General features: G+C 35.7%; 1 protein-coding gene across 1 annotated transcript in view; it reads left to right on the forward strand.

Moving 5' to 3' along the window:
- Nucleotides 1–19,608: 19,608 nt before the first annotated feature.
- The window catches only part of TRDN (triadin), a 189,991-nt gene continuing 183,405 nt past the window's right edge, over nt 19,609–26,194 (forward strand). The window contains exon 1 of the mRNA XM_071437566.1: nt 19,609–19,901. Within this exon, the coding sequence (XP_071293667.1) occupies nt 19,697–19,901 (205 nt within the window). The 5' untranslated portion in view covers nt 19,609–19,696. The remainder of the gene's footprint in view (nt 19,902–26,194) is intronic.

Below are 26,194 nucleotides of genomic sequence, written 5' to 3' on the forward strand. Positions count from 1 at the left end.
AGTACTTCTTAGTTCTTGTAGTTACCATGTTTTTGAGTTTATTATCAAATATCAGAAATTTTAATGTTCTGAAATAGTTTTTCAGCGCAGCAGAAATTTGTCTCAGATATTGCAAAATTTATATAAAATTTTAACTGACCCTCTCCATTGTTCTCTCTATGGTATTGAGACACTCAGAGCTGTGAATGCAGAATATTTATTTGCAAATATCATGAAGTTGTAATCATTTATTCCTTGTATCTGCAGACTCTGCCACTTTCCCCTCTTTTCTTTCATCAAGCTGCTTATATATTCTTGGCATTTCTCAAATGTAAATACAATTTTAACTTCCAGATGCTCCATCTTCCCCTGAAAATGCCCAGGTAGGCAGATATGAATTACATCTTCTTTTGAAAACAGATGTACAATGGTTGCATTGGAACAATTCCAGTGTCGGTCTGGTCCCACTGGAGGAAGCAGCTGTTTTTCAGGTGAAACTATTTAAGTAAGAACAAAAAAGCACCTTATAACATGTGTCTGTTTTAGCCCAGAAATCTAATTTTTAGCCAGTTCCACATCTCCCTGTTTTTCTATGTTTATGCAAAAAATACTGGAAGGGAGACTTTTCCTCTTCTCCTGTACAACATCTGCAAAAAAATTCTGCAGAAGTCTGAATTCTGGGTCTTGTGGGCATACAGGACATAAAAACAGTTATGATTAATATTAGGTCCCAGTGTTAAAGATTAGAAAGAAATAGTGAAATAATATCTTGTAAGTCCTTAAAAAATCCTCTGAATTTTCTTCCCACCCTGACTACTTATTTTCTCAGTTGCCTGGTGAGCGGCTTGTAGTTTGCTATATAATATAGAAATCAATCTCTGATCTGCAAAAAAATCCAACCAAGCAACAAACCCAAAAAAACATCAATAGGTTTTCTTCTTTTGCACAGTAGTGGGTACTAAAACAAAGAAAATATATAAAATGTGCTAAAAAATGGAGTGTTTACAAAAGCCTGTGAAGTCCTGGTTGTACATGATGTTCTTCTCTTCACTTCTGTTCTCTTCCGAGCAATATGAAAGTTCCTTCTCTTTTAGGGTATACTTTAATTAAGTAAATATGAAATAAGCATGAGCTACATTAACACACTTTAAATCAGAATATGCTGTGTATTCTGCAGACAGAGAAATGAAGGTGTTAAAATCTTCAGACTTCGTGCTCTTCACTGAAGAACTGCACCCGGTCTTAAAGTTTAGGTTGCAGAAGCATATTGTAAAATTCAGAAACTTCAGGTTTTTGAAAGCATATTTTAAAATAATAGCTGTCTCAGTAGTTTCCTCACTAAAAAAATTTTCTTTTTTTTAGTGGTCTCTAAGGAATATAAAAGTGAGACCCACCTTCCCATAGACTGAACTGGTTCAAGTTAGTGGGAATGAAAACTCAGCTAATATATTCAGCTTTCACAGAATGCATTCTCTATACTCCAATTCTTGAAGATAACATTCAAAGCTTTTTTCTTATCTTGGTCCTATTTTTATTCCATTTTTGCTATTTACTGTAAACTCTTTTACATTCGTCAACTCATTGAATATTTCCAGTCAATGCTTTTGAAATAGCCTTTGTTGCTATTGCTAATAACAAAATCCTTGTTGTCTTTAAGGTTTTTGTAGAGAATAATTTCACTTTGCCTAATTATATAAGTCTTCAAAAAGTAGATGCACTTACATAGACCTTTAATGAATGTTGTCATGCTTGCAATTTGCTGAAACTCTGGTTTTGGAAAAGATTCACCTGTTTTCAGCCATAGTCAGGACTATCTATGGTAGCTTTCAATCTTTCTACTTCTTTCATGCCTTTGATTATTTTAATTGAAAGAATCAGGGTTTCCTGCCACATTAAATATAGAAATATTACCTTTTATTCTCACAGTGATTGAATCACTTTGACTAGAACTAGAACTGTAGTGGTGTCTCATCAGCTGAAAAAGAACAGTATGTATTCTATGTGAAAAAGCACATATTTTGAGTCTTTTATTAACATTTAGTACCTTTCTGATTTACTTTTGGTTGAAGAAACATAGCTTTTGTTTTAGCTTTACAATTTACTTAAATGCCAGGACCATGAAGAGGAAAGATAAGGAAATAGGAAATTATTTTATTCTTTAGTGATTTTATAACCAGAATTTCGTGAAGACCTTTTTTTGGACATAGATATTAATAATGTGAACTTCCAAACATACAGACTATTAATTTTCTGTGGATCTCTTGTACAAATATCATTTTAATGTCTGTATGCTTCTGAAGGTATCATCAGAATTTATTCTGTATAAAAGTTACCTGCCAAAATATCCACTATATGAATCTGCAAATGCTTCAGCAATCTAATTCTTTTTAATCTATACTTCTTCCTGAAAATAGTAGCTCCTGACTAAAGGTGGTGTGTGATCCAGACTTGTTATCAACATTTTCAATACCTGATCATGGGAATGGTGACTTTAACAAGCCCTTGATGTCTCATGGTCTTCTATGTCCATTTGCATAGTGTTTTACTAGGGAATAGCACCCTCTGAAGAGTAAATACCAAAGAGGCTTCTTATGTTGTAATGCTCCAGGCCTGAGCATTTGCAAATGGAGTGAAGACCACATAACCTATGCAAGCCTATTTGTGGTCAGGGAAAATGTTACAGTTCTCTCTTATAACACATATATCATGCATGTCCCTTAAAAACTAATACTGCTCCTGCCCTGATCAGCAAGATGAATAAAAACTGTTGATCTGAACTGTTGTTCAGGTTCAGCTGTATGTGAGACTGATGTCTTCTTGTCACAGTTTCCAATGATATAAGAACCATAAAAACACTTAAGCTTTCCTCCACTTACCTGTCAGAAGTACCCTGCCTGTTCAGGTCGTGAGGAGTGCACAGGATGCTGTGCAGTATGTAAGTAAAGTTCTTTAATAATATCCTATAGTGTTTATTCCACACTTCCTACATAACACTTGGCCTAAGGTCTAAATAAAGCACTATCTTAAACAAACATAAAACCACAAACCAGCCAACCAAAAAAAACCCAAACCCACCAAATCAAAAAACCACAAACCAAACCCAGAAAAGTAATTAGTACAACGTCTTTAGGCTTTCCTTTGTTTCATATTGTGAATGCTACTCATTATTACTCATCCAATTATAATAGATACATCTTGTTTGTTTTCTTGTCTTCCACCACAAGAGTTTAATAGCATTGTGAATGTATTGTAGCTCTGGGGGCATGGATTGTGTTAGTGAGAGGAAGATTATCTGTTACATGACCATAAGAATATAGTAAATGTAAGCTGTAAGGCTGAAATATTGACTGTAAAATAAGTGTTAATTTTCAATAGATGTGAAAGTATGCATTTTTATTTATTAGCAGTTACATCATTACAGCTGAAGCTGCACTCTATTGATATAACAGAAAAGGAAATTAATAAAGAAAGGTTAGATGATGAATGGGCCTTTGACTAAAATATAACAGCCAGCAAAATCTTGCAAACATGTAGGCAGAATAAGTCACTCTCAAAAGCTTTATTAAAAATTTAGAAAGGACCATCAACTTCTGCTGCAGAGGACATCTCATGTCTTTGCATTATACTAGCAAAGTTATGAGTTGAAACTGCTGCACTAATACTAAAGAAATATCAGACAATTTCTTGAAAGTTTCCTTAAACTAGGAAGTACCTAAGCAGTAGCTTAGGTATTAAAATCCAAGCAGGAAATGTTTGAGGAAATTTATACATATGCTGAAAGTGTAGAAAAAGCTTAAAAAAAACAGAAGAAAACTACATTCATGGGAAGCCTGTGTTATGCTTAATGTAGAGGAGTAGAAAGCCAGAAGTTAGGAGATTCCCATTGCTTCCTTTTTTTTCAGAATGAAAATTATATGGCTTTGCAAGAAGTGGGAACTGAAGGGGCAATAAATATTAGAAGACTAGGGGCAACTACATCCAAATTTGAAGATCTATAAAAATACACAAAATAGAATTCCACAATTTGAATATGAAGTGAGACTATGTGAAGATTTAGTAAAAAGGAGAACATTGTGTTTATATGGACAAGTTTGAGCCTAATTAGAAAACTTGTGAACACAGGACAGGTCGTTTGGGAAACAATACCAGCTACCATCTCTATTTCATCTGTATGAAAGAAAAGGAATTTTCTGTTGGATGGAAACCATTGGGACAAAATTAGGACAAGTATACATAAATATCCTTTTCATGATTGAACTTCAGGCATAGATATGCAACTTTGTTCTTGTCTTCTCCTATCCCACCAACAGTCAGAGAGTAAAGCACAAAATAAGGATGGTCAAAGGCAAGATGCCAGGAACATTATAGAAGTCCTGCAAGTGTCTGATGTTCATGCAAGGCGCTCAAGCTGGGTGGAAACTTTGCAGCACCTGCTGTTACTGTGGGCTAGGAATACTGGAGCTATATGGATCTGCTCTACAGAGAATGTGGGGATGTGTTACAGCTCGTGAAGCATGGCTGAATGTCTTTGCAATGACTTTGTGCATGGTTACAGCAGATGCTAAAGATTAGTTGGTTTAGAATCCACGGGAGGTAATAAGGACACTATCATTCCAACCAGGTCAAAATTTTTCCTTGATGTAGCTCACTTTCAGTTCCAGTTAGCAATAATAACATTGAGGGGCCTCCTCAAGATAGTAGCTTTTTTTTTAACTTGACATAAAATCTTTTGAACTGTACTGAGGCAATAATTTAACATTATGAAAGCTTTCAGGACTGATCATGACATTAAAACAAGTGGAAAGTTTTTCTTCTCGAATCACTGAGTTCTCAGGACTGCTCTGTTGAAGTCTTCTTACATGATAATTAGTCTTCCACTGCCAAATTAGGCTGAACCCGATGTCTAACATTCTAAAGCAGACACAGGAATTGCAAGGGCTATGAACTTCAGAAAAATTCACATTCCAAAAATATAAGGAAATGGATTACCCATCCATATATAGGGCAGAGAGTCACCCAGAAAGAGGAATTCAGACATTTCAACACTTTTTTTTTCATTTTTATGCCAATGTTGACTAGAAAAGTGCAATGAGAGTCAATTAAAATTATTGATAAATTTGCAACATTCTATGCTGTTGAAGACTCTAGAGCACAAGCTTTATGAGGAGCATCTGAGGGAACTGGGGGTTATTTAGTCTGCAGAAAAGAAGGCTCAAAGGAGACCTTACTGCTCTTAACATCCACCTGAAAGGAGGCTGTAGCCAGGTGGGGTTTGGTCTCTTCTCCCAAGTAACATGGAATGGGATGAGAGGAAAAGCCTTAAGCTTTGCCAGATGAGACTTAGGTTGGATATTAGGAAAAAATTTCTTCATGGAAAGAGAGATTAAGTACTGGAACAGGTTGCCCAGAGAAATGGTGGAGTCACCATTCCTGGAGGCCTTTAAAAGTTGTGGCACTAGGGAACATAGTCTAGTTATGGCCTTGGCAGTCCTCAGACTTAATGGCTGGGCTCTGGATAATCTTAAAGGTCTTTTCCAACATAAAGGATTCTCTGACCAAGAATGTGTAGTTTGAATTTTTTTCTAGAATTTGGAACCTTATACTGAGATAATTTTACAAATATGTCTCTCCGTAGACAACAATTTCTACTACACATAAGCTTTTAATTAATGTATTCTTCCTGGTTTGGGTTATGTGTTTAGAAGCTTAATGCAAGTAGGGTAAAGAAATATTTTAGACATAGTCTATATGGATAGATTTTTGAAATAACTCTGCTTTAATTTCTGCTTTAGGAAACTTTTCATTGGGAGAATATTTTTATTTTATCTGTCACTGAATAAGGTCTGTTCATAAAATTGAAAGGACTTTTAGCCTACAAGTAAAACTTTCATGTGAATAATTTTCAAATTTAAGATGGCACTTCTCTAAGACACTTAACTAAACCATGGATCTAATTTTTTTTTCCTGAGGCTTAAAGACCATACTAAAAATATCTTCCTTGATTATATCTTTTATATGGATAAATTTTTACATTATTAAAGACATGGAGAAAAAGTTTTTTAATTATATAATTCAGCAAATTTATACTGAAAAAAATTATGTATTCACATTAGAAATTTGTTCTATAGTGCTATTCACAAGTTTTTGCTTAGTGATTTTTTTTTTCTTTTCTTTATATAAAGATTAATAATACTGAGTGTTTGGCATATATACTTGAAAAAAAATTAATTTGGGATTTGTATCAACTCTGTCAGATGGAAAATTGAGTTAGCATCTTTTGTAGGAAGCAGGAAAACCTTGAGTTGTAATAATCAGTTGATAACTCTGCCACTTCTTTCTCTGTAAATCACAAAAGTTTTATAAAACCATTATCAGACACCAGCAAAGAGAATATCCTGCCCTATAATACACACCAAAAAAAAGTACTTTAATAAACTAATAAACTTGCATTTCTTGATATGTTCCATGCATACTCCCATGGCTATCATACAACTTAGATGGCATTTCAAGTTAGAAATGACATAGAAATTGGAACTTCCAAACTCACAGTTTGGAAATTAAGCAAATAGCCTTTTTAGGTGCACACATCAAAATGTTCCTTTTCAAGTACTCATTTTTGCAAGAAAACTTCATAACCGACACCCAAAAGCTGACTTTGCATTCCATAGTTTCTTTTGCCAAGTAGGAGTGGAAAGGTGTGGAACTGTACTTACTTGTGCATAGATTTTAATCCAGACTTTCCTGTAATTTCAAATTTTGTTTTAAATGCCACATGAATATGTCACTTCCTAATGGGGAATATTTCTAGGAATTATTGTAAATATTGGCTCAATTTCTGTAGCCAGATAATGTAGCCAGCTAATCACTTCTTGCATTTATCACTGGGATAAGTTAGAGAACCAAATTTCATACTTATGTGGTCTGTTGAGGTCTTCATTACATCTTGTCTACTCTTCAGAGGTCTGAAGAGGTGTGATAGGAAAACTCAAATAGTAAATCTCTATCCCCTTACAATAAACAGATTTGGGACCTGATATCCAGGTCACAGATACATGAGTCCCTACACCAACCTTTAAGGTTGAGAAGCCTTTAGGTTATTCATTATGTTTCTAAGGAACTCTCTTGCTTTTTTGCTTTTTTGGAATGTAAGAGTGATAAAATTAAAAATATTATATATTCTTTGGACTTAGGTATGGGTACAAGACAGATTCATTAATAGACTAATTTGTTGTTAATTTACTTGTTGCTAAAATTCAGATGTTGCTAACAATTTCTAAAACCTAATGACCTCGTTCTGCAGAGAGTTGTTGATTGATTTGGGCTGGCAGGAGGAAGGATGCAGAGAACGGATACAGTTACTGAAAGAATTTTGGTTTTTCCTCAGGTAGCCTTCAAAGAATCCTAAATTTTCTTGGTTTTTTCAGGGTGTACATGAGATTCCAAAAAACATCAGCATAGGGAGAAAAAGAGAAAAGAAAAGATGTCTAGGGCTCTGTACCTGTACATGAATATTATGTAGTGATTTTTCTCATTAAACTTACACTGAAAAGTTTTTCACACATTCTAAAACTAGTTCAGAGTAGAATCCTGAGAAAAATTGATTAAAATATAGCTAAATTATGGTAGCTAGATCAGGAATGGGTCTCAACAGTCTCAAAAATATTGATTTGAAATAAAGTTGTCTTCTAAGATGTGATCATCTGGCATAAGATTCTATTAAATCTTTGTAAAATAGTGTAAGGATTTCTCAGCTCTTGAGGATTTCAGAATACATGTTAGATGACAGGTGTGTTGTGAATATGAACCCTCAACAAAGATCAACTGTTCTCACTGTGACAGCATATCCTACATGTCTCAGCTGCCCTTAGAGATCATGCCTTTTTCCAAATAAAGATTGGAGATTAACTATATTATTAATTTGGTCTATCAAGGTTAAACTTCCACTTTAAAATTTTAGGAATTGTTATTGCAGAAAGAAAGTTATGAAACACACCAATAATTTTTACATAAATGCTGAATTCTATTCCTTTGTGTCAGTTTAAGATTTCTCTTGTGTCCTAAAATTGAAAGGATATTTTCCAAAGGATCTTTTCAGACCAAAAACAGAAAAAAAAAATAAACCAACCAAAACCCTTCAGATGAACCATTTCTATGATTGCCACTGCTTCATAGAATTCTTCTCTTACACTGAATAGAAAGAGTATATCAGAAATAATTTTGGGTTTATATTTTAGGATATAAAATAGGAGAGGAAAATAACTTTAGAATCAAGTTTCAGAAAATCTAATTTCCCCAGTATTTCAGGTGTCTATGTAGTGGGCTTGCCCTCAGCTGCTCTGTAATTATACAGATTGAGTACTCCCATATTAATTTGAAAATAACTGCTTGACAGAAGATAGACCTTGCTTCATCTGTTTACTATAGCTAACTACTGTCTTGGGAAATTGCTTATACTAAGCAAGTTTTCTTCAGCAGCCTTCTTTCAGTTTTCTCTCACTGACAGGATGACCTATAATTTAGTTGCAAATTGCCATTTACATGTGAGATCTAACAGTAACATAGATGGCTAACTTGCCACAAGCATTTATTTTAGGTTTCCCCTTCTGTCAGATGAGAAATTTTTGCTCCAATTTTTAACAAAGTTTTGTCTCTCTCTCTTTCTGTATGTATATATATGTACTATATAACTTACCATTGCAATTTCTGTTGTTTGCCAGACATACCTTTATCTTCTGTCTCTGGTTAAAGACCTGCAACCAAGTTTCTTCAATATGTCTTATGAGTATATACATTTAAACTATGCACGTGTTGAACTCCATATTTGAGTGCTGTAGTGACTGGGTAGCTCCATATGGAAGACTTGTCAGACTTGCACCATAACTTGTAGATTACAGTAAATTATTGTTAGAACTTTTCAGAATCTGTAAATGCCAGTACATTAAGACATAAAATTGCTCCAACCTTCACAGTCATCTTAGCCTGAAATAAAAGAAATCAAGCAAATAATCATATTAAATATTCCTCAATACACTTATTTGAGAGAAAATATTAGTTCCATCAGAGGAAGCACAGATCTGGAATTGTCTTTATAGAGTTTCTTTATACTAGTAGACTTGTCCAGAATGAAGATAAGTGTGTGGAACCTACTATTTATTCTAGTAAGTTTCATTATTTATTAGGACTGTCATCATTTTACAGATGAGAACAGATTAATTTTTTTCAACAATAAAAAATAAGTCAATGGGTTTTTTTCTAATCCCTTCTGAATATTTCAAGGATGCGTAAAGTTGAGTTTCCAAAATCTAATAACAAGGGGACTGCACACAGTGCTGTTGCTTCAGAAGGTCTACTGCTATTTAGAGATAAATGGCAATCGTTTTTCTCCAACTTTCATTTTGACATTTTAAGAGATAAGATGTACCTCTCAGCTTATATCAACTCAGAAGTGTGTCTAAATATCCCTTTGGCATCTCTTTCTGAAATGTCAGGTTGCTAAGATGAACAGGAAGGTAAAACTTTTTACTGTTTCAGAGCACCAATTTATTTCCAAAGAAAGGAAGGCATTTCTACCAATCAATAAAAAAATTCAGACGTGGAACCAAACAAATAATTGTTTTTTCAGGCTGCTACTAGTTTAGGATTGAGTGCTCAGAATTCAGTTGCATTCTTAGCTCATCTGCATGCTAAGAAGCTAGAAATGAAACATTTGATTTTTTTAAAGAATCACATTTCTAAGACAATGTAAAAAAACATATCAAATTGAAGATATACTTAAAAGAGAAAAATGTAAATTTCCAGCTTTCAGATCATGAAAAGGTGAAATCTGGTCCCTTTTGGAAAGGAAGCATGTCCTAGTATCTAGCTTGAACAGCAGTAAATTACATTTCTCTTGTTACTATCAACTGCGCATCCTCCAGTTTTGATTCTATAAAGTAATTTATCCTATTTTTATTATTATTCATTCCTGTCATCTGCTAAGGTCTCAAGAAATTATAGCAAAAGGTGATACAGTTGTAATTAAAATCTGTAAAATTTTCCAATAAAACATCATCTTTTAAACCTGGTCCTCAGGTCTTCCCTTACTATTGTTTCTAAAATAATTTCAGGTATGAATTATTGCAGATAATCTTATATGACTGATTGTATTGTGAAGCTAACAGCACAGAAGATCTTTTAATTACTGCTAATGCCTTCTTTGTCTGCAGTACTGGAATAATCAGAATACTGTAAAAGCCTGCTGAAATGCATATGCACACAGGAAACAATCCCACAGAGCAGAAGGTTAAAGCTCATATCAGCCTAATGTTCTTTAGAAGCAATTTTGGAGTGAAGAAATTTTTACACTTCCTTGCTAAGTTATGAGACAAAATTTTTTTCTGTTTAATTTGAAGTGTCACCAATGCTCTACTAGAGTATGAAATTCAAACATGTAAGGAAAGATGAAAATTCAGCTCCAAATCACTGAAGATCAACTTTTAGTGTAATTTAGGGTTCATTTTGTATGAACTTTCAATGGGATGTAGACACCTAAATCCTTCAGATACCTGCTGACCTAACCAGGCACTCTGAAGACATAGCTTAGAAGTACATCAGCTGAGAGGGAGTTCACTTATTTTACTGCTGATTGTATTTTAAAGCACAGTGTAATTTAGGTCTGGCTGAAACTGGTTTTCGCTTCCCCTACTTGAAGTTCTCATATTGTTTCAAGACATCTGCACAAAAGGTAGATCTTCATATGTAATTTATGTAATTCTACATTTCGTACCTTGGCTTTGGTTCTATTCCAGAACAAGCAATAGCTAGTATTAATATTCCTTCAACAGGACCCAGTGATACATTCCTGAAAACTCAAGTTTCATTTCTGCAGGGAAAATATGATTGGAGCAAAGAGACCTTTTTGCAGTTATGTATACTTGTTCCTTTCTAAATCTTCCAATTATCTTTTTTATCAATTACACTGGTTGCTAGAACAAATTGATTTTTCCAGCTGTCCACCCCAGAATTTCTTCCCTACTACTCCACTCTGTTCTCTGAGATTTTCTAGCCAAACCATCCTCTATTGATACTGGTTGAATTTCTCTCCTTGATTGGGAGGGAGGTGAAGTACCGATTTCCTTCAGGGAATTCTGACTCCTTTTGTACAGCAAAGGTCCAAATCTATCATTTGAATCTGCATGGCAAGGAGTTAACCACATATGTCAACTTCTTATATGAAATACAACCAGTCTTTTGTATACACAAAAGTTTTTTTAAGGCAATCTTTGCAGCTGTCCTCAGTGAAAAAATATCAGATACACGCATTAAAATAATTTTAGTAGATGAAAAATGAAGGTTTCAAAGTAGCTTGTCTTTTTCAGCAGCCACTGTTGAAGAAAAAGTTTTGTTTTAAATGCTTAGACACTGCCCTGCAAATATACTTGCTCAGCATTCAGGGAAATTAAATAAAGAAAATTCCCAAGTCAGAGATCATATCTTCATATTCAGAAGTCCATATTTCTTACATGTAGTTGTCCAGTCCCTACTGCAACCTGGTTGTACATCACTGGAAAGTAATTTTCTGATTATACAGCTAAGGAGGTTTTCTAGTTAGTATTAATTATTTTCTACTAATCCTAACTAGATCCTTTACTTTTTTCCACATAGCCCATGGTAGCATACTGTATCCATGCTGGGTTTTCATGGGAAGATTTCAGTAGTGGGGGAGGATACAGAGTCAATTCCTGGATGAAGTTGCCAGAAGCTTCCCCCATGTTTGACAGACCCAATATCTTGTGGCCCCAAGATGGACCCATCACAGGCAAAGACTGATTCCATCATAATGAGAGTATCACATCTGAGAGAAAATATTTAGGAAGGGGAGAAATAAAAAAAAAAAACTTCAGCCAGAGAGAGGAGAGAGAACAAGTGAGAGGAACAGCTCTGCAGACTGCAAGGTCAATGTGAGGAGAAGGTGCCCCAGACACCTGCAGCCCAAGGTAAGGCAGACTGGCTCCCTGCAGTCCTACAGGGGAGCAGATATTCACCTGCAGCCCCTGGAGGACTCCACACCAGAGCAGGTTTGTGCCCACAGGAGGCTGTGAGCCCATGGGAATCCCATGCTGGAGCAGCTGCTGGCAGAAATTCAACCTTCTGGGGAATCAGTGTTGAAACAGCCTTTTCCTGAAGGACTGCACCCCAGGGACCCACCCTAGAGCAGTTTGTGAAGAACTACAGCCCACAGGAAGGCCTCAAGTTGGAGAAGCTCCTGGAGGATTGTCTCCTATGGGAGAGATCCATGCTGGAGAAGGGGAAGAGGGTGAATCCTCCCCCTGAGGAAAAAAAATGCAGCAGACACAGCATGTAATGAACCAACTGACCACAACCCCCATTTCCTCTCCCCCTGCACCTCTGCAAGGAGGATGCAAAGAAATTTTGAAATGAAATTAAGAGAGTGTTTGAAAGATTTAGATTATATTTCTAACTACCAATTGTGATTGATTCAACTAATTTCCCTAAGTCCAGTCTGTTTTTCCCATGGTAATAATTCCCATGGTGCCTGATTTTGTCCTACTCCTATCTCAACCCATGAGCCTTTTCTTATATTTTCTATCCCCTGTCCAGGGAAGGAGAGGAGTATTATGGCTTTGGGGAGTACCTAGCATCCAGCCAGGGTCAACCTACCACAGTATCCTAGGCAACTGCAATTATTACAATCCCAAAATATATGTCACATGTACTAACACGCATACAGCATTAAGAATTTCTAGTTTTCACCCCATAGTAGTGCTATTAGTATAATTTACTGATGCTGGATGAAGTACACAGTTTCTTTGGACTTGATAATGAAATGGCTTGAGAGAATGCATCTTTTCTTTTAAAAGCTGCTTATTGAAATCGACAAAAAGAAAAGATTGGTGTACATAATTTCTTGGACAATGAATAGAAAGACTAATATTATCTACCTCCTGAAATTATCAGATGTCCTGTATTGATCAAAAATAAAACCAATACAGATATAATAACAGAAGAGGAAATTAAAAACATATGCTGACCAACCACCATAATAATTATAAGTGCCTTTCTGAATCCAATCATTCAACTAATTTTCATACACCTCTTTTCCATATTCCATAACATCTATTCTATTTCTTTTGTCATGTAGAATCGGTTGCTGCATAATCTCCACATTTGCTCCTATTCTCCACATTTCATAAAGATGATTGCATTTTTATAACTATCAGTCACTGATAAATCTGCATATGTTCTCTCATATACTGTCCCAGACACAGCTTTCTAAGCCTCTAGTCTGCAGCAAGACTACCTTAAAGTCTGAGAAGTTGTGAATATACAAAAGTGTTGAGAGGTTTTTTCTCTTTGCACTTTAATTACACAAACAGTAAAGCAACACTTTGGTACATTGCATAATAAATTTAAAAGTGTGTAAATTCTTGTATCAGTTGTGAAATTCCATTTATTTATTTTTCTATTTAGGTATTCCAGTGGCCTTTGTTCATTCATATGTACAGAGATATAATTTGAGAAAAAAGAGAAGAAATTACTGAATGTCATTAATTTCAAGAGATGATTTCTCTATCTCTAAATAAACTAGCTTTTCTTAAAATTTTCACATTTCTGCTTAAAAGCTCGTCCATGCTCAGAAAACCTACACTAGTTGCCCATCACCCATTTTTGGACTGCACTGTGGATCTTTGTCCTGCTCACAATCTGTTGCAGATAATTGTGAGAGTAAGGAGCTTTCAAAGATAAGTTCAATTTGCCTATTTAAGTTGTCTTTCCCTGTTTCTAGCTCCTTCTCTTGTTGCCATCTTATTGCAAAAGTTCCATACCTTCTTAGTGATTTCTCACGAGCAGCTCCTCACAGCACTGCCACCAACTTCTTCACAGCACAGCCCACAAACTCCATCTCCCTTCTTGACTGGCTAACCCACTATTTTATAGTACTCATCCTCATTGGACACAGCTGTGGCCTGTTAAGGGCAGGCCTGTTCCTAATCTTTGGTGATTAGTACAGCTGCAAATCATCAGGGGTGAGACTGCCTTCTGCACTATCTTTATTTTCTTACATTCTATCCCTCCACATTCTCTGTGTTAGAAAAAGTCTTGTATCTATATTTCCATGTATGTCCAGTTGAGGTCATGGTCTGTGTTAGCGCATCTAGCTGAGTTTCTAACTTATTGAAGTTTGCCAGGGCTACAGATCTTCCACAGAAAATGGTTTTAAATCCACTTTAATTGCATCCTTTAGCAATATTTGGAGGAGACCAAAAGGTTTTGACCAGCTGCAGTGCTCTTGCTCTTTCTCCTCTGAAATATTCTGTACTCTGTTGGTTGTTGTCCAGTATCTGCATTTTTTGGCCCCTGGTTCTGGTCAGATAAGATGATAGAGGCTCTCTGTTCAGTGCATACAGTGAGTCTTGAAGGTCTCTCTTCTCTCTGCTTGGCATTTTGTTTTCACATAAATATATAAACAAGACCAAAAGAATGAAAAAATTCATTAGGTTGCTTTAGGAAAAAAGTATTATTACTAATATTTTATTGTAAGGTACTAATTATTGACCACAGAAATAATTCTGTCTTTTCCTTTATGTTCATATAAGCCAAGGAAGGAGAAACCCTAGCAGAGATATTGAAACAGGAGGATGTCACAGTCAGGCATAAGTATCTCCTGAACAACGGGTGTAGGTGTAATCCTTTCTTGTGGTAGAAATCATTTTCCTCACGTGGGGAAAGAGCGATTATTGTGGTACCTGCAGGTCTGTGGACTCACTAAGGGTGATGTGCTGAGCTTGAAGAAAATGCAGCAGATTATCTTATATCCATTGCCCACTTCTTCACTGAAGGGTTCTAATCCCTTGTCCTCTTCTCCCTGCGGTGCCCTACTTACTGTAGGCTGAGACTCCTGCCTGATCCCAGCAGTGCTGGGTTGATAAGGTCACCAGGTTAAAGCCCAAGGCTTGAGCTGGTGCTTAACATCCAGTGTCGATTTTTACAGCCATTTTTTCTCTTCCCTGCTTCCTTAATTAGTATTTAAATATTCCAAATGAAGTGGAATAGGTCAAACAGAAGCCATTAATGACCTGAATCCAGAATACTCTGTAGCCTATTTACTGGAGTGCTCATCTGGGGAGTACAACAGACATGTCAAAATCTACCAGCTCTCTCATTTAGAGCACACTGCAGTGAGGTTTCTCACATCCCAATGTATTGCCCTAGCAACAATATTATTATTTAAAAGTGAACAACCACTTTTTTTTTTAGTATTGTAACTAGCCCTGTGCTTTTAATATACTTAGCCTTAAAAAGGCATTGCACATTGAATATTTTACTTAATTTTTTTGTCTTGTTGGAAGAATAAGATTGTTATACATAAAATAGTTATGAAGCAATATAAATAGAGAAAATTACTCTTTTCACCTGAATGAGTCTGAGGAGAATTGGTTTAATTATTAATTTTGGATGTTTTGTTTTGTTTTGTTTCATTTTTCTACTAGTGTAGTAGAAGGTGTAGCTGTTGAATTCTAAAATCAAGTCCCCATCCTTAACCATGGACTCCTATGCTTACTAAGTTTTAAGGAGATAATGCCTCAGCCCACAAATACAAAGAATATTTTACCTAAGCTGCCAGGACTAAAACCTCACTCTGGATTCTGAAAGTCACACGGTGTTCTCCTCAAAGTTGTCACCAATTGTCAAGGTTTATTTATACTTACGAGACCTAATGGGTCTTCAGATTGTATTCTAAGTGACAACTCTGAAACCAGAGGAATAGTAAGAATATCAGAGTTTTAGCTGTTTGGAATTTAGCAAATCAATCTGTTGATGTAAAGGTGACATTTGCGACCTGATGGGGCAGTCCTGTGTGCATGAGAAATTGTGATGTGCAGTCAGAGGTATATATCCCTGGAGTAATCTTTTTATAGAAATATATATATAACTTTTTAAAGTTCCCATCCTCATTGAAAATCAATACCAATCACAACCCAAAGTGCCAAGAGGCTCTAGCAGACATGTGGCGGTGGATTAAAATTGGATGGCTGAAATTGTAGCAGCCTTCAGCTGCACCCTCCACTCCTGTGATGGATGTTGCCTCTCCCAGAGCAGGGACAACTGATCTGCTCATGAATCTTCTGATCCACTACAATGCTCCTCAAAAGTAAACTGACTTGGATTCAGGTTGGCTGTAATATGGACACAGAAATTTGTCTTGAGAGAGAAAATGTTTATTATATGGACAGCAAGGATACCTAGGAAATTTCAGCAATCTGATTTTAACCTGCTGCTGAATGACCTCTGCTAATTGTAAATGTAGAACTCAATAGGCTCAATCAGGTGATTTCAAAGCAACAAAAATGCCTGTTTGGGTGCCTCAGTCCCCCACTGGGCACCTGAATCTCCACTGACCACTTGGGCAGGAGTTCTGCCTAACTTTGGTGCTTTTCTGAGAAAAAGGAGAGTCACTGCTGGCTGAGCTAATGAAAACATTGTATATACATCCCTTTTTCTCTGTTGTCTAGCTTCATAAATATTATCACTGAAGGTTTGAAGAGAAGGTTAGAACTGGTAGAAGGTGGACAGAAATGAACAGAGCACCAAGACACCTGAAAGTGAGAAAGAACCAGAAAAAGGCACGCAGAAAACACCTTGGGTACTACAATGATAGAATGCTTGTGGAGAGAGGGAGATCATCTCAGTGTTACTGCCTCTTCATTTTGGAGCCATGAAATGGTGATGGTATGAATATACAATCCACCCTACATGAGATTATGTAGCAGCAAACAATGTATTTCTCAGGAGTCATTAGATAAAATCCTCCAGTCAATTTTGTTTATAAAGGTATCTAGGGACATAAAAATCTAATTTCTATTTGCTTTAGGACATCCTGTCTAGGTTTTTTTCTTAGGCAGTTCCAAAGTTACTGTCCTTTAGATTTTGCCTGCCAGTCCTGTGAGGACATTTTTGATAATGTAAAGCATTTAAAACCACACTGGAAATCTTTCTTAGGCCCCTGAATCACACTGCAAGTGCCTGTATCAGGAACCTCCAGCAGTATTACAGTACTTTCCTAGCTTGACTTCCAGTCAAATTTGAACCAATAACTGTTCACTCACACTTTAATGAATGCAATGACAGCAATTTTATTGCATAACATCCTGAGTTTTTAAAGGGAAATCTCACTTGACTACATCAACAGCCAAAAGCTTTTCATAGATAACCTTCTAGCACACTTAATCTCTGTCTCTGCAGCATTGCTCTGATTGATAAATCATCAGTTACTATTTTCTTCACCAAAGACATGTAGTGGTCTAAGTTTGAAAAGTTAGTTATACTAAATAGTAAGGAACTATTTTTACATAACAACAAACCTAGAGGAATGATCCTTTGACTGGTAATTATAAGTCTATATCTGTATACACACATAGAGTTTTAATTGTTTGTATTATAACTGCAAATATCTGCCACTAGGATGTCCTTGAAGACATGCTGTGGTACTAATCAGATTTGTCAAGATGAGACAGTACCTTTCTATTCTCCCTTACACATCATAAACTCTGACTGATATCCTCAAGGGGAAAAAATGCATAATGTGTCATTTATGACCTGTTACATGCACAAATTACTTCCATCATGTATGCAGTGAGATGACAAAATGCTATTGATTTTGAATTTGACTTAGGAAGCTGATCTTTATTCTTAGTTGTCACCTGGCAGATTTTTCCTCCTGCTCTGAATTGTTTGATCTAAAATTTTTGTTTGGAGAAATGGAAGCAGTGATAGTTTTATAATATTTTTTTTAATTGTATACATTCTATCCTAGGGGATAGACATTATTTATGAACAGAATAAATATTCTATAAATAAGAACAAATTTCAAGTAAGTAACACAAAACATGTAATATGGCAATTTTGATTTTACAGCCCTGCTGAGTAGCAGAGCAGTTTTTCAGGGCTTGAGGCAAGGCACTGATCAGCACCAAGATGCAGAAGCAAAATTAAAAGGCAGAGCTAAGGCAACTACTCATTAATACAATGCACTGCATAATAAAATCTAAAAAAAAAAGAATTCTAGAACAGATTAAGACATGAATTTGATAACAGATATGACAGATTAAGAATTAGGGAACCTCTTCCAACAAAATTGTGCTTCCCAATTTTATGTTTTTGTCAGATGCATAAAGGCGCATTTCAGTATCACATTAGGATATTGTTTTAACATTCTACAGGGAAGGAACAAAACCATTATTCATTAGCGTAAGGATCGGCAGATTTGTTTGGGCAAAATAGGAAGGAAAAAATGTATGTATATATGGCAATATTAATGATTTTATCCTTTCTTCATTCATTTATTTCTTTAAGAATATAAATGTTGTAGTTCTCAAAGAGAGTCTAAATAGAGATTGTGATGGTAAATATTGGAAAGTCTTCAACAGCCTGTACCTTAGCTCCAGCAAAATTTTCTCAGTGCCTATTTGTCATTTTCTATGTCAAAAGTGAAATTGAATCTGCTTACCTTCATACAGAGCAACCCTGTCACACAGAAAATATAATTTTTATAGGTAGCATCAACTGTGACAGAAGACAAACAAAAAGCAAATATCTGCACAAACCAGGTGCTACCTGATTCCTTGAAAGTTTAGATGTCTGTATGGGCAAGGGTCTCTTAAAACATTGAAATTAATTTCTGCAAGTTGGTGTCAGACCAAGAACACAGGTAATATATCTTTGAAGATTTTAACTCTAACATACAAGGTATTGCAAACTAAGTGGAGATACTGTGGTCTTCTACCAGTTTGAACTGCGCTGTTCAGAATACTTTTACTATTGTTATTGTATATAATGGAAAAAAAAATGTACCTCCCTAGATTGTTTATTTTATCAAAATGTATTTTATGAAGCAGATTAAGTTGAGAACTTTCAAATACGGTTAGGTTTCAGTTACCATAGTTTTGGTTTGTGTGAAGAATTAATGTTTATGTCCAGAATTAGCATTTTTAGTACCTCAGGAAGTTGGTTAAGTCACTACTGTTACTGTTCTTTACATAGTTAATGTGTGTCAGCTGGTCACTTAGCTAAGTAACATTCAACTTCCTACCATCTTTTTATTACCAATCCTATGCTTTCTGCAATCAAGTCTGCTTTGCCATTGTAACTTTTGTTTCTTAGGAGATTATTTCATTATGTAAAAGTTTCCAGAAACAAAGGTTTTTAAAATCAGCGACAATCTTATTCACAACTTTTAAGGATCCTGGACTTGGAAATAATTTCTGTTTCTGTGGGATGAAATGAAGTATATATATTTCTATTGCTTCTGATACATGTCCTTCACAGCAGAATTCCAGCCAAACCTCAAGTGGCATAGATGCATTAGCTCCATTAAAGTCAATGGAAGTTCACTTAATCACATCACCTGAGAATCTGGCCTATAGCCTGTAACAAGACAATCCTTTGGAGGGTAATAATATTTTATGCTTTCATCAATCACTCTCCTAGGCCTGTAGCTATTTGTGGCAGACTCAAAAATGTCATATAATAAAAAAGGCTGGTTGTGACTATTTCTTCCAGAAAGTCCAGGAACCTTTTTTCAGTAATAAAATATTTATATTTATTTTAAACATTCTGATGACAAAACAATTTCAAAAGAGCATTTATATTCTTTAAGGCTTTAAGGCTCCAAGCTGTTACACTGTTTTCCTCTGTTTTGTCTGTCTGTATAGGACACATGTCAACAACCACGACGATAATAGATGGTAAGAACGGCTCCGTTCCTTCGTCATCCATGAAAGTGGGCAAGAAGTCAGTGACAGAAGACTTTGTGAACACGTTCAGCTCTCCAGCAGCATGGCTTCTTGTTGTTGCTCTGATTGTTACCTGGTCAGCAGTAGCTATTGTAATGTTTGACTTGGTGGATTACAAAGATTTAGCAGGTAAAACTTAGCATATTCTGTTTGACACCTTGTGTATTCAAATTTAAAAATGTATTAAGCAGCATCTATTACACAAATATGCCAGTGTCTCACCTCCTTGGGGACAGCACAGTGTCTCTGCTGAGTTTACCAAGAGAGAAGATATTGTGAGAAGTGTCAGAACACATTAGTTTACACCACATGCACCTTTATAATTTGAGTCTCTCCATTTTGCAGCCCATCCTCATCCTGGAAAATGAATATGTTGACAGTAACATAAAATATATAAGAGCATGTAAGGTCAGATTTCTGTTTTCCAATTTCTATATTATTTTTTTCCTAGAAAATATTAAATTAATATTATTCATATTTTCAGAAATATAGTCTTTAATAGTTGCCTTGAGTATTCTGATATTTGCTTGCACAGTTCAGTGATCAGAAAAATGTAGAAGAACATGCTAACCCTAAAACTGATCTTCAAAAACCATAACTCAGAGGACCAGATCCTTAATATTAGCTAAAACACACCCTTGTCTTCAATAATCTAGCCTAGTTTTAAGACTTGGATAGACAAATGAACAAGATCAAGCTTTAGGGTAAACATAAACATGATTGATTACATATATATTGATTACAGGGGACAAAGATGAAAATGAAGCAGGTGGTAGAAGGACTGTCCTTCTAATTGAGGAACAGAAAAAAAAAAAAGAGCAGCAAATAGAAAGAAATAGAATACTTATGCCTTTTATTGCCAATGATAAAAAATGGAAAACAAATCAACTACCTATGTTTGCAAAGGGTATGTAGCATTCACAAAGCCTTCAGTAGTAAAACCTTTGTGAGGCTAACAGCCATTAACACTTGGGAAACATGGATGTGAACCAGAAAACAAATTATTAGGGTCCTTGTCTTCCTCAAATGAGAACTCCAGCTCTAAAGTGATCGCATCTGTCACAATAATTAACTAGGAATTGAAATTCGGACTTCAGACTTTTAATTCAAAAGAAACTGAGCTGATGTTTTGGAGTAAATTTCCTGGACTTTATTAGTTTACTGATAAATTCATAGATTTTTTTTATCCTGCTATATATCAATATCGACTTCAAGATTTACTTAGAAAGCTTTTGAAACAAATATAGATCTTGAATGAGACCAACAAATCCTGGATCAATAGATGTCACAGAGCTTCAAATGTGGAGAAAATGTACCACAAAACTTTCTCAAAATTTCTTTTCATCTGTCTTTGTTTTTAGAAGGACATCTCTGGAGTACCAGGAAAATATAAAGTTATTTTTGAGACATCTTTACAAAATAAGCATCAGATTTTAGTTTGGACACCAAACTCTTGATGCTACAACAGAGAGACAAGCCAAGAAAGAAATTCTCATATTCAACTTTAGTTTTCCATATTAAATATTAATCAGCCAATCAATCAGTCAAGCAGTTAATCAAGTTCTTAATAAGTTTTCAATGAACAGTCAAGAATCAGGGCATAACTCAGACTAAACTCTAAAACTCAGAAATTTCTGAACTTGCTCAGGTCACACGTGCTCAATAAAAAAAGGGTAATGCTAAACAATAAGAATTTGTATCTGTACCAGAGTCTGAAGGAATCTTCTGAAGCAGATGGAATTCTGTTCACATTGTACTGGTTAAATGAACTTAAATCTCACAAGTGTTGATGGAAACTGCCATTTTCAGACCAGGATGTAGAAATAAAGCAATGTTAAATTTAATCTGCAGGGTGAGTTTTTGTTTTGTAAAGGTTTCAGAGATACTTCAGTATTTAGAGTTCATGAGTTTGTTTCTTTTCCTTCCCAGCAATATTTCTGTTCCTAAGTGATTAATTAAGCCAGCATTCAAATCAGATCTTGATGGTCAAATATTAAGAGACAGAACTGCTGTACTTCTTTAGACCAGGATTTTTTAGACTGTTTTATGTATTTACATACATATAAGAATAGTTGCATAGCTGTTATCACAACCCATAAGTTTCCACTCCTGATTTCTTACTGGTTTTTTGAGTTAAACCCAGTGATTTGTAAAAATACCATGGAAATAGCTGAAGATTGTACATAGAATCACATAGCTGGCATTATTGATACAAGAATGATTTTCACTTTGGACAGTTTGCCTACAGTGGAAGCAATGCTTCCTTTTCATATAGAAAGTAGAATTTGAGGCATATTTCTAAGTGGCTCCTTAAATCTAAAACCCAGTAATTTCTTTTTCTTGGGTTTGATATTGCTCTTTGAAAAAACAGACCTACATAAAAAGAGTAAATAGTTATATTCGAGACTGTAAATTTAGTTTTGCAAGCAAGATTAAAATTAATTTCCTAGTTTTCAAATGCAAATGAAAGATGCCAAAAAATTATATTCAACTGTGTGCTTTTTAAATCCATAAATCACAGAAAAAACCAGTGTATTTCTCCTCAAAGAACACTTGCCTTTCATAAGCCAGTGCTTCCAATCTCTTTCCTGTTTCTCTACCTGAAGTTCCATGAAGTTCATGCTCAGAAATTATGCAGAGCATATGAATGAGGCAGGCTGAGAGAGCTGAACTCAGCCTAGAGGAGACAGGAGGGTGACCGAGGAGCAGCCTGCTGATTTTTGAAGGGCAGTTAAAGAGCTGACAGAGGATTCTGCTCTGGGGCCTCCCACAGGGACGTCCACTGTGTTTCTGTGCCAGAAATGACCGTCTCCATGGCAGAGCTGTAGCAGTGACTGTGCCACGCAGGAGGGAGCGCAGCAGAAAGCGGGAGCAGGCTGACCTGGTACACCAGTCAGGGAACTGTGTGGCTGAGGAATAGACATGGATTTTTGTCCCCCTGATTGCACTACAGAGCTGCTAACCTCTGGAAAATACAGGAAGTGCAATGCCCTAGATTATGAGTTGCCTAGAGTACACAGGGATTCATGGAGCTCAGTAAAAACACTACACGTGACCTGAGAAGGAAGTACTTTAAACTCGAACCTGAGCTTTCTTTTCCTTCAATAATTAATAATTTTGCTCTCATTTGCCTGAAAGGCAAATAATTCCAAAAATACATAAATTGTCAGTATATGTATTTTAGCTCTTATATATTTTTTTAATTTATCAGTATGAACTTCACACAAGCCTCTGTTCCCTTAGGTTTTGCTTCTTGATTGCTATGGTTTCACATCCTTTTAACAGTAAATTATCAATTTGTGAAATTTTGGACAATTTATATAAGATGGTATTTGTCCTGGAATGATATGAAAAAGACATGTTTAGTTTCACGCTAAAGCAGATGTGGTAAATTGCTTTTTACTGGCCCTCTTTATTCAGCATTTGTAAAGTAGCTTATGGAACTGAAGGAGGCTGAAGGAGGTTAACACTTAGGGTTTCTGTAAGTGAAGTTAGATAACATGAATTCAAGATCTGGTCACAGCAAGATTTAATATATAGTTTTGTGTAATTTTACACATCCAGTACATGATGGCTGTAAATTCTATAGCACTCTGTATTATTGAGGAGGTGCTGGTTGTGACATAAAATATAACAGGGGGGCCCTGTGTCACAGTTTGCATGTGTGAAGCTTTGCTTCCTGGGTGGTTATGTGTCAGTTTGTTCAGAAGTTAGGACAGGGATAGAATCTACAAATCAGTTTTAGCTTTAGCAGTGGATTTCAAGGAAGGTATGAGACAAGAATTAGATCTGTACTGAAATTTTCAACCCTGTTCTATCTACCCAGAAGAAGGAAATTAAATTTTGCAGTGTTGTGCTTTAGTGTATTATGCTCATTCCTTTGAGGAATCAAATGAAAGCTTGCATTCCTATCATGCTGTATTGTACAACTGTGAACATGACTGAAATATTTCTAAGGTGCTATGAAGGTGACATGCATTACAAAAGCTTGAGAGAAGAAACTACAAATCTCATGCAGTACGCAGTGTGTACAAATATAGAATAAGTAGAATACCACATTGAAGAATCTCATATATTTTCAATATTTTCAGAAATGAAGAAAAAAGTTAATTTTGGCTTTATGTGTGCTTTGCAACAGTTCATTACTTCCATGCGTTGTGTTAGAAAACACACCTTTTTAACAGGCTTCATAATTCATGAATGTATTTCATGCATTTCTTGTACACATAACTGGATTATACATTTTAATTGGTAAATGCAACTCAATAATTTAAGATTATTTTAGTCCATAAGACTGATTGCCCAGGAATCTATATTTGTTAATGGGCTAATAGAGCATTCAAAATTCCCTGCCATCTCTGGGACCAATTACAGCTAATTAACATCCCCCTAATTTCAGATCCAGAATGCTCAATATTCAGAGTAAATTGACAGTGATTTAGCCAGTCACCTGAAGGCCATACTAAATCAAACCTAATGAAGCCTCACCAAATCTATGAAACCCAAAATTACCTACAGAATAATATAGGTGAAAACATAGAAAACACACACAGACACACTTGGCAGAATGAGCTTGCTAAGTTGTTTTGATAAGTAAAAAAAAACCAAAACATGGGTACTCTTTGTTGGGGCTAATTTGTTTTGCTCAAATAAAGAGGCTTTTTAGAGACCTGTAGCAAAGGCAGACCTTTTTGGAGGTAATTCCTTTAGCAATGAGGAGTTAACAGTGCATGGAGCTCCCATCCAGGCAGATGATTTCTTTCATTATATATCTCTAATATTTTTAAGTTAATGCAAAACATCTGGCCAAATGTTGTGGGGCTTCCCATAGTAGCTTCTGAATAACAAAGTCTGAAGTCACCATTTCCTTGCCTAAACCTGTGGTCATTTTTATTACTGCCTTGCAATCACAGATGGATTTTTTCTGGCCTTGGGGAGTATATAATTATTATAAGGAATATACACGTACATTTTTCTCTGCAATATCATCTCACTTTAGTCACCTTGTTGGGCTAATGTTTACTTGAAAATTTAGGAACTGCAAAGAGTGTAGCTATTTTTGCTCCTGTGTCCTATGACTTTATATACACCAGTTTTTAAACTGAAAATATATTTGCATTTAGTCAGGAAAAAGAATGAACTTCTGTATTAGTTTAAACCACCAGCAAACTTAATGGAACATACAATTTTTTCTCTTTTTCAAACATGGAAAGCCCTTAGACAAACCTCCCACTCTGAAATGTATCAAAACAGTGCTATAGTCTTCTGAAATATATTTTATACCGTATTTATAAATGTAAATTCAAAGCATGATTGAACAGCTTATCTGTTTCAAAGTTCTTAATGAAGTTCTTAATTGAATTATATGACTTCAATTAATGTACCTAAAACCTACAAAACATTTTTTCTCTCTTCCTTGAAAAAATCCTTTCAAGGGATTTAAGCCCAATTCTAGTTTAAAGAAGGGCTGCTCAGATGACATCTGATTTCTCATGTTTCAGTCTGCAGCAGATTTCATAGCTGAGTTATAAACCCCTAGAAAATGAGTTTATACTGAAAAGAGTGACAATCTATGAACTATTGCAGTATTGCAAGTGCTGCTTTCATCCCAAAAGGTCCAGTGTATAAATGATAAATTTTGATAGATTAAACTTTGTGACATTATGCAGTTGAAAATATTAAATTCCAGAGACTGTCTCAATGTATAGGGAAGGATCTAAGAGGAGAATTCATGGTTAAATCTGCTTCATGGGACACAGAGCACAAAGCAAATTTCCAGTGCATAATGGTATCTGTGAAATTTCTAATTTTAAACAAACAAATCAAACCAGTAATTCATTCCGGTAGCAATTGCAGTGAGGCGATTCTTCGGTTATTTGCTGTTGAAGAAATTGAAGTAACTCAACTAGAATCACCTATATGTAATGTATTATTTTCAACAATAGAATTTGTTTGTGACTTGTGAAAATACTGTGCTTTGTTTGACCATGTTTTTACCTTGCTGTGATTCACACTGTATTATCTCACACCTACAGCACATTGTTTCTCCATTTAATGAACTCAAATTTCTGCCGCATAACAGCAGCCCCACAGACATTAAACTTCACTCCTTAAGTGCTTCCTTTAGCCAAGAGACAGCTGAGAATATTCATTATTGCTAATGGTGTTTCTTCATTTTTTTTTGTTGACCTTTCTGGGGTTCATGCTGTTGCCACCAGGTATAGCCCAACATTGCGATGATCCCTGTTTCCCACCTGGTAAAGACCTTCTGCCTGCAGTGTTCTGAAGATGTGTGTGACTGATAACAAAGCATGGGCACGAGCAGAGGCCAGCACAGGGCAGCACTGCTTCTCAGCTAACCCCAACTCCGCTGGGCTGGGGCTTGCAGCAGCCTGTTCCTCATTTTCTCGTCATGCTTGAAG

The sequence above is a fragment of the Agelaius tricolor genome, unplaced genomic scaffold (genome assembly GCF_023055355.1).
Source record: "Agelaius tricolor isolate 1412-34295 unplaced genomic scaffold, bAgeTri1.0.p SCAF_1, whole genome shotgun sequence".
Taxonomy (NCBI): Eukaryota; Metazoa; Chordata; class Aves; order Passeriformes; family Icteridae; genus Agelaius; species Agelaius tricolor.